This window comes from Furipterus horrens, unplaced genomic scaffold (assembly GCF_987537825.1).
Source record: "Furipterus horrens unplaced genomic scaffold, mFurHor1.1.pri manual_scaffold_2, whole genome shotgun sequence".
In the NCBI taxonomy this organism is placed as follows: domain Eukaryota; kingdom Metazoa; phylum Chordata; class Mammalia; order Chiroptera; family Furipteridae; genus Furipterus; species Furipterus horrens.
This window is the reverse complement of record NW_028327172.1, coordinates 140,172,712-140,186,056: the sequence shown is the minus strand read 5'-3', so window position 1 is coordinate 140,186,056 and position 13,345 is coordinate 140,172,712. Positions and strand designations below refer to the sequence as shown.

Sequence of the window (13,345 nt, the reverse complement as noted above, 5' to 3'; positions counted from 1 at the left end):
ATTTAAAAAAAGAAGTGTCTCTTCATATGCACCCCTTTATTCACTGCAACATTACTTACAATAGCCAATGTATGGCAGCAACCCAAGTGCCCATTAATAGATAAGCACTGTAGCCCTAGCCAGGTAAGTCAGTTGGTTAGAGCATCATCCTGATACACCAAGGTTGAGAGTACAATCTCCAGTCAGGGCATATATAAGAAGCAACCAATGAATGCATACATGAGTAGAACAACAAATCAATGTCTCTCTTGCTCTATTTCTCCCTCCCTTTCTCTCTCTAAAATCAATAAATAAAAATAATGTTAATGGTTTGAAATAGGTAAGTGGATAAAAAAGTTGTAGTATGAATATATAGCACAACAGAATTATGACCATACTCAGCCATTAAAAAAGAATGAAATCTTACCATCTGTGACAGCATGGATGAACCTAAAGGGTATTATGCTAAGTAAAATATGTCAGAGAAAGACAAATACCATGTGATTACACTTATATGTGAAAAATAAACAAAACTAAAACAGACTCATAGACCCATAGAATGGACTGCTGGCTGCCAGAGGGGAGTGAGTTTGGGGGACTGGGTAAAAGAGGTAAAGGGATTAAGAAGTATTGTATAGCCCTGGCTGGTATAGCTTAGTGGGTTTGGATTTAGTGCCTGCCTATAAACTGAAAGGTTGCCAGTTTGATTCCCAGTCAGGGCACATGCCTGAGCTGCACGAGAAGCAACTGATCAGTGTGTCTCTCTGGCACATTGATGTTTTTCTCCCTCCCTTCCCCTCTTTCTAAAAATTATTTTTAAATTTTTTTTTAAGAAGTATCATACAATTTGTTAGTTACAAAATAGTTATGGGAATGTAAAGTTCAACATAGGAAATATAGTCAATAATACTACAATAACTGTGCATGGTACCAGGTGGGCTTTAAAATATCTGGAGGAACACTGTGTAAAGTATATGACTGTCTAACCACTGTTCTGTACACCCGAAACTAATACAAAATAATAGTGAATGTAAATTGTAATTTAAAAATAAAATTTAAAAATAAAAGAAGCATCCCTTCTTTTGGCATAATCCTTGGTATAAGGCAGATTGCCATAACTGGTCAATTGATAAATAACTGGAAAAGGACAAAAAAGATAAATATCATACAGAGATATGGAAAATATATATAAATTTACATACACATGCACAAGTCTACCTTTATACAAAACTGTATATTTTTAAACTCAGAACATTGAAAGTAATTAATTTCCTACTTCATGATCTTGAGACCATTCAGGAACTTACCTATTCTCACTGTGCTTCTCTCCACACAAGAATTATAAATAGGAGACTGATCATGCAGATTAAAAATAACCTTAAGGAAGACTAGATTATTCACTAAAAGTTATTAAGATAAATAAGAATAACATCAAAAACAAAAACAAAAAACCACTGGCTCCCTAACTCATTAATTATATGCCTTAGAACAAATATATTTAAACATAAAACACTAAACCCATGTACAACAATTTCTGTTTAATGAAAAAATAAACAAAAGCAAAGGATAAACTAGAAGACAATACTGGCAATATTTACAGAGAGGAATTAATATCTGCAATATAAAGAGCTCCTATAAATAAAACCCAAAATCCCAATAGAAAAATGAATAAAGGCTCTAAAGAGATGAGTAAGAAGTCATATGAAAAGATCCTTAACTTCAGTATCAATCAGGATAATGTTAAAACAAACTTTTTATCACTTTGATCCATAAAAATTCTTAAAATACTGGTATCAACAAATGTTGACAAGACAGTAGAAAAGTAAGCACTCTCATATCTTAACTAGAGTACAAACTGATATATTGCATTGGGGGAGAGCAACTGGTCACTACTTATCAATATTTAAAATAAGCATAACATTTGTGCAAGATTCCATCTAGGAATCTATACTTTAGAAATAACAGAAATATAAACTAAGATTTACAAGAATATTCATTGTAATGCTGTAACAGAGCAACACTGGAATCTACATATCAATATAAGAGCTAACAAACTGCATATATACACTATGTATGTAATATTAATCAGATGTTAAGAAAAATGAGATATACTACCTGAACTGACTCGGAACTCTCAAAAATGCATTAAAGGAAAAAAGGAAGTCACGCAAAATAACATCCTATATAAATTAACAATTAAGCTGCATACAGGTATATGATTATGTATTTTTGCATATATATTTTATATATAAAATAAAGTCTAGAAAGATTAATATAAAACCATTGACTAGGTTATCTTGGAGAATGGGATGGATCTGACAGGAGACTTTCACTTTCAACTTTATAATATACATGAATATTTTGCAAGTCATAAAAATAATGTATTTGTATAGTATTTTAAATTGTAAAAAAAAAAAAAATCAACTGAGAGGAAAAAAAATGCTACAAAGTCAAAAAACACAGAAAATTAGGGGAAAAATATTGCAATGTATATACAAAACACTAATTTCCTTACTATGCCAAGTACTTTTACAATCAATTTTTAAAATAGATAAATATTTGATTTTTTAAAAAGGGGTAAAAGATTCAAGCCAGTATATCACAGGGAAAACCATACATATATAAAACAGCCAATAAACTTAAAGAAAAGATGCTTAACCAGTCAGAATGTAAAAATCAAAAACTGTAATATGGTACAGGTGTAAGGAAACATTCATTTTCACATACTTAGTGGCATGTAAGTGGCATGCAAGACAATTTGGCCTCATATATTGAAACTTAAAATACATGTAACTTTTTAACTCAGAAACTCTAGTTCTAGGAATTTATCCCCGAAACACTAGTAGACATATAAAGTCATAGGTACAGAAATTTTATTACAACATTGACTATAATAGGTAAAAACCCGATATGACTTAAATGTCAATCAAGAGAGGTCAAGGTAAATACAGCACAATTATACAATAAAATATTATTATCTAGCAATTTAAAACAAGTAGATGACCAGATATAAGCTGATACAGAAAGACATCTAAGATATATGGTTAACTTTAAAAAGTAGTTGCAGAGTAGTACATATGATACAATCTCGTTTCTCAGAGGTAAAAAGAATATTCTGACTCAAAAATGTAGGCCTCCTCCGGCCAAGATGAAGTACTAAAAAACCAGGAAACAATATAATACAATGTTATCAAACATCAGACATCAAGGTAGCACAGGAAAGTGATTCCTGAGAGAGAAGAAACTGAATCCTAAAATTAATGGCCCTAGCTTACTTCCCGGTAAAATTTTCAAGGCCACAGCCCAGAAAGGGAGAGGTCAGAGAGACCCCAGCATTCTCTATGAGTTGAGGATGATGAAGCTGAGAATCTGGCAAGACTCCACTCAGGTGGCAAAATTTTGCAAGACAGTGTACCACAGAGAAGAAGCACAAGGATCTGCAAAAGGTCCCCTTGAATATTCAGTTGAATAATGATCATTCCCTATGTGTAAGGAACCTAGATGAAAGTGGGAAAATAATAACTTATGAACCTTCTAATTCATGGGAATCAATACAGAAGAATACTGACTTAGCAACAGGAAAAATCAGTACTAGAAGAAAGGCTGCTCTGATCCCACCTAACTAAGTAGGCCTGGAAAGAATGAAATTGTTTCCGAGTAACTTAACTATGCCCTGAACAAAGTTCAGTATTTCTAAGAAAAAATATCCAGCACACATCCAATAATATACCAGGCATGCAAAGAAGTTGAAAAATTACCAGAAATGTATAGGAGATCAATCTGTAAATCAATGCAGAAATGCTATTATAGAATTGGTAAAAAAAAGACATTAAAAGTTACTCTAACTATATTTCATATTCTTAACAAGATAGAAGATAGACTGAGCATGTTCAAGACCATGAAAAATATAACCAACTTCTAGAGATAAAAACTACATCTCTACATGAAATTAACAGTACACCAGACTTCCGGCCAAGATGGAGGCCTAGACTGACACGCTCCATCTCCCTCCACAACAAAGAAGGACAACAACTACTGCAAAACCAGATAACCAGAAGTTCCAGAAAATAAAGCTACATGGAAGTCGAACATATGAAGTTATAAACAAGTGGCGCTCGTCCGAACAGGTAGGAGGGGCGAAGCCAGGGCATAGAGGTCAAGCTGTGCTGATGGTGGCATCTGCAGCAACGGGCAGCAGGACAATGGTAAGCACAGACACCCGTATTTAAGGGGAGGCGAGAAGTGCCAGGGGAGCACCCCCGGCTGCAGTCCAGAGCCATCAGCTCGCGATTTCAGTGCCAATGAAGGCAGACCCCCATTGTCTCGGAGTGTGAGGCCCAGATGGCGTGGGGACGGAGGAGGAGGAGGCTCCTGGTGGTCTCTCAGCAGAGAGAGAACAGCAGGAATCCATCTTGGACCCCCCCGCCCCCACACAAAGCGCCAGTGTGGTGAGAAGGGTCCCCTGGTAGTAACCAGTGATCAGGGCTCCGCCCCCTATACCGCAGGAGGTGTGACAGCCCCGCCCAGGAAGCAAAAATCTGCCAATATGGCAGGTATGATAGAGATCCCAATCATGCAGCCGACCAGAAAGCAAATACATGAAGTAACAAAACAACAGATAGATAACTTTTCTGAGGCTCAGTTCAGAGCTACAGTTATAAGACAGCTTATAGAAATAACAGCGGGACTTAATCAAGACCAGGAAGGAATGAAAGCTAGTCCTGCTGAAATGAACGAAAACACATATAAAACTAGTGGTGAGGGAAGGAAAACCAGGGATCACATCAACAAATAGGAACATAGGAAAGGAAAAAACAGTCAACCAGTGCAGAAAGAGGAAACAAATGTGAGGAAAATGAGAAGAAGCCCAGAAATCTCTGGGACAACTATAAGACAGCAAACATCAGAATTACAGGGTTGCCAGAAGGTGAAGAAAAAGATCTAGAAATTGAAAAATTATGTGAAAAAATAATGAAGCAGAACTTCCCTAACTTGGGGAAGGAAATAGACTTACAGGTCCAGGAAGCATTGAGAGTTCCAAATAAACTGGACCAAGGGAGAACCACACCAAGACACATTATAATCAAAATGTCAAAAATTAAAGATAAAGAGAGAATCTTAAAAGCAGCAAGAGAGAAGAAGAGAATTATGTACAAAAGGATCCCAATTAAGACTATCAGCTGATTTCTCAAAGGAGGCTCTGCAGGCAAGAAGCGGCTGGCAAGAAATATTCAAAGTAATGAAAAGCAAAAACCTACAGCCATAATTACTCTTTCCAGCGAAGCTGTCATTTAGAATAGAAGGGCAGAGAAAGTGCTTCCAGGACAAAGTAAAACTGAAGGAGTTCATTAGATCCAAACCACTGTTATATAAGATGTTAAAGGGACTGGTTTAGAAGAAGGAGGATCAAAACTATGAACATTAAAATGAAAACTGTATCACAACAACCAACAACAGAAGCTAGGGTATCGAAACAAAGGCAAACTAAGTAGGCAACGAGAGTGGGAAAAGAATTATGGGTATGGGGAACATATAGGGGGGAGGTCAGCAGGGAGGGGGAAGAGGGAAAAGGGAGGGAGGGAGATGATGCAGGAATTAAGAAGCATAGTAGGAGGGAATGGAGTAGACAGGAAGATGTTGAGAAGAACTATATGCACAACCAATGGGCATGGACTAAGGGGGGGGGGACAACTGGAGGGAGCGGGGGTCACTAGGTGCAGGGGAGCAAAGGGAAAAGAAATTGGGACAACTGTAACAGCATAATCAATAAAACATATTAAAAAAGAAAAAACCAGTACCTTAGACACTGGAAAAGGAAAAAGTTAATTTGAGATGCAGCAATAGGAACTATCCAATACAAAAAGAAATACTGAAGAATAAAGGACTTCAAACCACCTAACATAACTGTAAATGAATCTCCATAGGAGAGGGGAGAGGAACAGAATACATATTTAAAGAAATGATTAAATTTTCTAAATTTGATAAAATTTAGATTCAAGACGTCCAATGAATGCCAAACACAAAAAAATAGACAATTACACCAAGCACATATAATTAAGTTGCCTAAAATCAGTGATAATGAAGAGAAGTTAAAGCAACCAGAGAAAAAATATACATTATGCAAAGAACAAAGATAAGAATGATGGCAGCTTTCTTATTCACAGTAATGCAAGCTAGAAGACAGCAGAGCAACATCTTTTAAAGTACTGAAAGAAAGAAAAAAATCTCACCCTAAAATTCTACACCTGGTGAAAGTATCTTTTAAAAATGCTGACAAAATTTTGTCAAGATCTATTAGCTGTGGAAAATGCCTAAAAATACTTGTAAAGTCCTTTGGCATTAAAAAAAGAAAAAACTGAAATTTCAATAGAAGTATATCAAGCAAATACCAAAGGATGCTAAACACCATGAAACAATTTGGGTTCTAAAATACAATAAATATACTGAGAAAATCCTGAGAAATCTGCCAGATTCAACCAAAAAACAAATTCTAAAGTGGAACTTCTCACTGATCAGGAGATACAAAAATCAGTAGAAATTATGTACATGATTATATATAACAAAATAAATGTATTCACAGTATACAATAGGCATTTTTTGAGGATGTAAAACAGAAAACACCTTCTTCATTATAAAAGGATAATTTACAAACACCCACAAGTCCCTAACATCCCATTCATGTTTGGTGATCGCGACACCACAGATGCAAGAACCCAAGCACATCTGGTCTAGACCCACACAATGTGCAGCAGAAGGCAGTGGTGACCACTGCAATATTTTCTTCTTCTTTTTTTTAATCTTGCGTTTTACCTTGAACACTAAAGGAGACAGTCCAAAATGAAATATGATAGTCTTGAAAGAAGACTTCCAAGTCAGAAACCAGTCCAACAGTTACTAGGGAAGAGCATCTGTTGCTAATGATACAACTAGATCAAAGCTGAAATGACATCTACCTGTTGATGTGCACAAAATCAGGAAAAAACAAAACAAACGATGCTGCACAACATATACAATCAAAACTAGGAACGTAAGAAGCATGAACTAAGGTAAACTGGAAACTGCAAACCAAGAAATGGAACATCTAAACACTTAAGTGCCTAGGGTTAGCTAACTAAAATGGATTGGATGCAATATTGCCAGTTGGGCAACTACAAAGTGTTCTAGTCTGGAAACAATAAACTTAGAAGAAATGAGGAGCTTCAATACTGAGGCAAGATGTAGCCAGGAAGTTAGGGGTTACAATGCAAGGTCTGACCCAATAATATCAATCAGACTTCCAGAAAACATGATTAACATAACCATCATTCAAGTCTATGTTGCAAATACAGAGGTGGGAAGAAGATGAAATTGAAAGCTTTTATGCAAGTATCCAAGAAGAATTTGATCACACACCAAAACAAGACATACTGACAATTATAGGTAACTAGAACACAAAAGTAGGAAATTAAGCAGAATCAAATGTCATCAGAAAATGTGGATTGGGGGTAAGAAATAAAGCAGGAGATTGGCTTATAGATTTCTGTGAAGCTAACAACTTTTCCTTTGCAAACACATGCTTCCAATAACCAAATAGATGACTGTATACACAGACACCGTAGGATGGCTAACACAGAAATCAAGTGGACTATGTAATTGAAAGCAGGTGAATGAGAAACTGCATTCTCTCTGCCAAAACAAGACCAGGAGCAGATTGTGGCACTGATCACAAATTAATAACAAACAGAGTAAAGCTAAAGAAGAGCACTAAAAAAATATAATATAAATAGCATTCCTGATGGATTTAAAGTCCACATAAAAAAACACAAAAAACAAAAAACAGGTCTGCACCGTTTAACTTAACTGACCAAGAACCAAAAGAACTGTGGACTGAAACCAGAAATATTATTAGGGCAGAATGTGAAGACAATGGAGGAAGTAAAATAGAAGGAAAAATCAAGATGGATGATAAAAGAAAACTAAAAATTGTTAGAGATAAATGAAAGGCAAAAGTAAAAGGTAACAAGACAAAAGCAGGGTTAAAATCCTGAATTAGGTTTTTCAACAATTATCACCTAAAGAGAAGGATATAGAAGAGAACAGGATATCTCTAGGAGAACATTTAAAAAATGAAAGGAAAATCCAAACCTAGTTTAGGAATGCTGAACAACCAACAAGGAAGCACATTATCTGACAGGAGAAAATGAAGGGAGGGTGGAAATACTATACTGACAATCTATACAGAAGAGACAAAAGGATGACAGGTACCTTTGAAGATAATTACTATGAGGAAGAACCTGTAATTCTAGAAAGCTGCCCTCAAAGTACTGAGAAAAAAAACACATCACTTGTGTTTGATGAGATACCAACAGAATTATTCCAAGCCACAGTGACTGAATATGTTTAAATCCTAATATGGAAAACGAAACAACGGCTTACAGACTGGAACTGTTCAATATGCAGTGCAATCATCAAGAAAGGAGATAGCAAGTAGACAACAGGACCACTGCTCTAATTTCCCACACAGGTAATGTGATGTGCAAGGTGATACAGTAAAGGCTTCTACCTTACATGGAGCAAGAAATGCCAGATGTTCAAAGATGGATTCAGAAAAGAAAGAGACACTGAGATCTAAGTGCAAGCACTTAGTCTATGTTGTATAAAATATAAGAAAGCCTTTTACTGTGTTGATCATGACAAGCTATGGGTTGCTCTGCAAGAAATGGGTGTGTCTCAGTACTCAACTGTCCTGATGTGTAACCTGTTTCTTGAACAGGAAGCCACTGTTATGTCAATAAGGAGAGAGAATGATCATCTATATGGTAATGTGTCAGACAAAGGTGCATTTGATTTCCCTATTTGTTTTATCTGTACGTAGAACATATCATATGGAAAACTGGGCTAGACTCAAGAGGAAGGAGGAGTGAAAACAGGCAGAATAAATAATAATAACTTAAGATATACAGATAACATCATCTTACTGAGAGAAAGTAGCAATGATTTGAAACGACTCCTGATAGAAGTGGAAGTACCAAATAGGACTGCATTTGAACATTATAGGCAAAAATCATGACTACATAAGAAATACACAACTTGAACATAGACAATGAAGACATTGATATTGTTAAAAAGAGTTTGCTTACCTTGGTTCACTTATCAATTCAAATGGAGACTGCAACTAAGAAATCAAGTGAAGGCTAGGATTCAAAAGGGCAGCAATGGAAGAATTAGTAAAGCTCCCCAAGGGCTAAAATGTTGAGTCATTAGAGACAAAGGCTAAGTAAAGGCCTTCCACACCCTTGTCTTCCCTATTAGTATGTATGGATGAAAAAGCTGAACAGTGAAAAAGGCTGACAGAAAAAAACTGATTCATTTGAAAGACGGTGCTGGAGGAGAGCTCTATCAGTACCATGGACTGCCAGAAAGACGAATAACTGGGTCCTAGAGCAAATTTGCCTGAAAATCACTGTAGGCAAAAATAACAAAATTGAAGCTGCCCTACTTTTGGGTACATCATCATGAGAAGGCAGGATTCTCTAGAAAAAGACAAGAGTGCTGAGAAAAATAGAAGGCAGCAGGAAGAGAGGAAGACCAAATATGAGATAGATTGGCTTCATAAAAGCAGCTGTAGGCCTGAGCGACAGGGGCTGAGCGGGGTGGTTGAGAACAGAACACTGCACATCACTCATTCACAGTCTCCAGGAGCCAGAGCTGGCTCAATGGCACATAACACACATACTGTACAAATACTTCACTGTTAAGATTTTTAAGTAAATGGGAGTGCCAAGTGGTTTTAAGATAATTCCAAAAATAAAAATAAAATACAAGATTAGTAATTCAGCCCTGGCTGGTATGGCTCAGGGAATTGAGCGCCGACCTACAAACCAGAGGGTCACTAAGTTTGATTCCCAATCAGGGCACATACCTGGGTTGCAGGCCAAGTCCCCGTTTGGGGGCACACAAGAAGCAACCACATACTAATGTTTCTCTCCCTTTCTTTCTACCTCCCTTCCCTTCTCTCTAAAAATAAATAAATAAAATATTTTTAAAAAAAGATTAATAATTCATTAACATCTACCTAACATAAATATAATTATCAAGTAGTTGGCATGACATGTTAAGAACCCTACCAACTTAAGAAGAATCAAGAAGGAAGTTTAAAACACCTTTGAAATAACGTGAAACACAACTCACCTCACAAAATTATGAACAATTTGTAGCACAAAACTGCAAGGTAAGCTTTAGTTAGAAATAACAACTTAAGACAAGTTCAAAACAAACAGATTAAAAATATGGATAAATGTAGAAATATTAGAATTCCAAAGGTCCAATCCATTTTATCACCTATTTGATAAAAAGTGAATCTTTCTATAAACTCCAAGTATGGCTTAAGACAGGTCCCTATTAGATATAATCCAAGGATTATCTGTTACAAAAGAACCCAAAGGAATTCATCATAATACCATGAGTTAATTATGACTCTTTAAGTTTAAAGCCTTTTCCACTCAGAAGAGCATTTCAAGTCATTTTTCAAGGTTCTTATTATGTCTTGCTACTACTTCCTTTCAAACATTTTAAAGGCATTTAAAATTTAAAAGCCTTAAATTTTCAATAATACACATCTGACAATAATAGACTTTAGTACATGATAGTACTTAATAAAAATCGTAATATTTGTTTTTAAGGATAACTTACCTTCTGGTGTTGGTTTGTCCTGAGGAAGATCCGGCATATTTTCATCCAAAAGGTCTGCCAAGGATTGAGAATTTGCCAGCAGCTTCTGATAAGACATAGCAAATTCCTCATACTGTTTATGTCTGTCTTCACTTAGCTCCCCTTTAGAATGTAGAATACGCCTATAAACAAATAAAATAATCCAATAATCTTATCAAAATAGATGTGATGATGTATTATTATACTGGTAATGAATGTTCCACATATAGCAGAAGCACATTACTGACAAGTTATTTTTATTACTTAACATTTTTAAGATATATCTAAAAACTAAAATTTGTATAATCAATTTCACCTAAGCAATTACATTTTAACACTGGTTGTTCAAAGAATAAGTATCACTAACAATTATGCCTGTAAACATAAAATTTAACAATATGCCACTAAATAGAATGTATTTAGTCTTTTGTTATAGCCAGTCTCGAGACACAGTTAACCAAAAATACTTAACATAACCTAAACAAGTTAGTTTTCAAAAACAACAGGTTACAGAAGTATCTTTAAACTTTCACAAAGATTTGAATGGAGATTATCTTTTGAAAAAGCTTTTAACTTCCACATAGCCGTTTCTCAATTTACTGTGCAAGTAATGGTTATTGATTCAAGCAACATATACTAACTGAACAACCCACTTAACCAAGGCCAGACCATTTCTAGGAACAGAGGACACAATTTTTCTTCCACTCTGCAAACAATTCACTAATAAGCCACCCGTAATTAGAAATGCAAAACTACTGAAATTTTTCAAAATGTATAAAGTAAAAATCTTACTGTATTAGTACCGATGGTTGAGATGTCTAGAGCTGGATACAATTTTTTAAATAACTAAATATTTATGTAGTAGTTTAACATCTGAAATTTATAAATTTATAAATCTTAATGCAAATACAATATAGGTTTCAAAAAGTCAATTATAAATTGTAAATTAAGTCATTTTCAAAAATAATGTTTATAAGTTTTTTTTAATTCCTTGTCATTTGAGTTTCCTGATGAACAGGGAAGAAAATGACTTAGAAGTGTTTTTTTGTGATGTTATCTTCCTAAAAGTTACAGAAAATAAAGTAGAAAATCCATGCCTACACTTATTCATTTCTGCTTATTTGAAACAATTTCCAGACTTCTGGCCTATTAGGATCTAAAATGAGAAACTGTCACTCATTTTCTTATGATTTAAATATACATTAGACCATATAATTCTATGAACAAATTAGTAAAATGTCAAAATATTTATCCATAATATTCCAGGCTATAAAGCATATCTCTAAAAATTAAAAACATCATAGAGAAGTTTCTCTCTCCAAACGTTTATTTCAGACTAATTTTATCGGCAAAAACAGTTTCTTTTGGTTTTATGAATAAATTTTAAAATTAAAACAAAATCCCAAAGCATTTAAAAATATTCAACCCACAAAAGAAATGGCTAACGTTACTTTGAATGAGCTTGTTAAATTTTCAATTAGAATGTCATTTTGGAAGTTTTAAAAAGCCATTAAAATTAAATAAAATAGATGATTTGAATAAATACTCAAAAGCAGGCTACTTTAAATGTTTTACAATGATTAGGGGAAAAATGTTATGTTAAAAGGAATAATAACTGTTTTAAGGAATTTAAAAACCTCTAATAACAATTAAAATGCAAAAGTATTTCAGTACTTAAGAAACTGGAAAAATATCTCAAAACAATGTAATCTGGAACTTTATTTCTTTAATAAGTTCTAACATTCTGGTCATCTGAATATACATCCAGTTATAAGTTATAAAATCATTAAGGGCTTAAGAGTAGTAGATGAGCAGCAGCAAGATGATAACTATTTTATTAGAAAAGAAAACTTTTCCAATACCAACTTCACTTTCAAATATTTGCCTGGGTATTTGCATTGGATCAATTAAGTGACTTAAATCTATTAGTTTCCTTTGTATGCATTCCAGTTCTTTCCTAGTCCTCCTAGAACAAATTTAAAACTTTGAACCTTCAAAGATACTCCTCTCCCTCCCACAAATCTCAATTCCATGATCATTTTTTTTAACAGTGCTAATTTACTTAACTACTGATCCATACATGTTTAGGTTACTATCTAGTGAGAACAGTCCCCAGGAAAAAATGCTTAGATTTTGGTTTGTTTGTTTTCTAATTATACCTTAGAGCAAGCATTTGATAAGAGGGACAGGATACCAATGAAATGCCATTATGAAAAGTTCTATTATCCACACAATTTTTATAGTTGTATCTATTTTCCTTGACCATGTATTTATTATACATTTACTAAACATCTGACTAAACCCACAGCATGTAGTAAGGCACAGAAATAAACCCAAGATAGGTGCGTGAACTTTGAAAAATCCTAAAAGCAGTTTGCAGTTCTAATGAAATTAAAATGAAACATTTTTTTTAATGAATGTGCTATATATATATATCAGTGTTTTTAAAAGATTTTATTTATTTTCAGACAGGGGAAGGGAGGGAGAAAGAGAAGGAGAGGAACACTGATGCATGGGAGAAACTTCAATTGGTTGCCTCTCGCATGCCCTCAACAGAGAACCTGGCCCACAACCCAGGCATGTGCCTTCACAGGAAATCAAACTGGCGACCTCTTGGTTTGCAGGCCAGCGCTCAATCCACTGATCCACACCCGCCAGGGCAATGTCAGTTTTTTAT

General features: G+C 34.8%; 1 protein-coding gene across 2 annotated transcripts in view; it reads right to left on the bottom strand.

The window, feature by feature from the left end:
* Positions 1-13,345, bottom strand: part of UPF2 (UPF2 regulator of nonsense mediated mRNA decay) — a 116,599-nt gene that overhangs the window by 84,766 nt on the left and 18,488 nt on the right. For both annotated transcript variants that reach the window (XM_090266543.1, XM_090266544.1), the window contains exon 4: positions 10,651-10,811. In XM_090266543.1, coding sequence (XP_090122669.1) covers positions 10,651-10,811 — 161 coding nt within the window. The remainder of the gene's footprint in view (positions 1-10,650; positions 10,812-13,345) is intronic.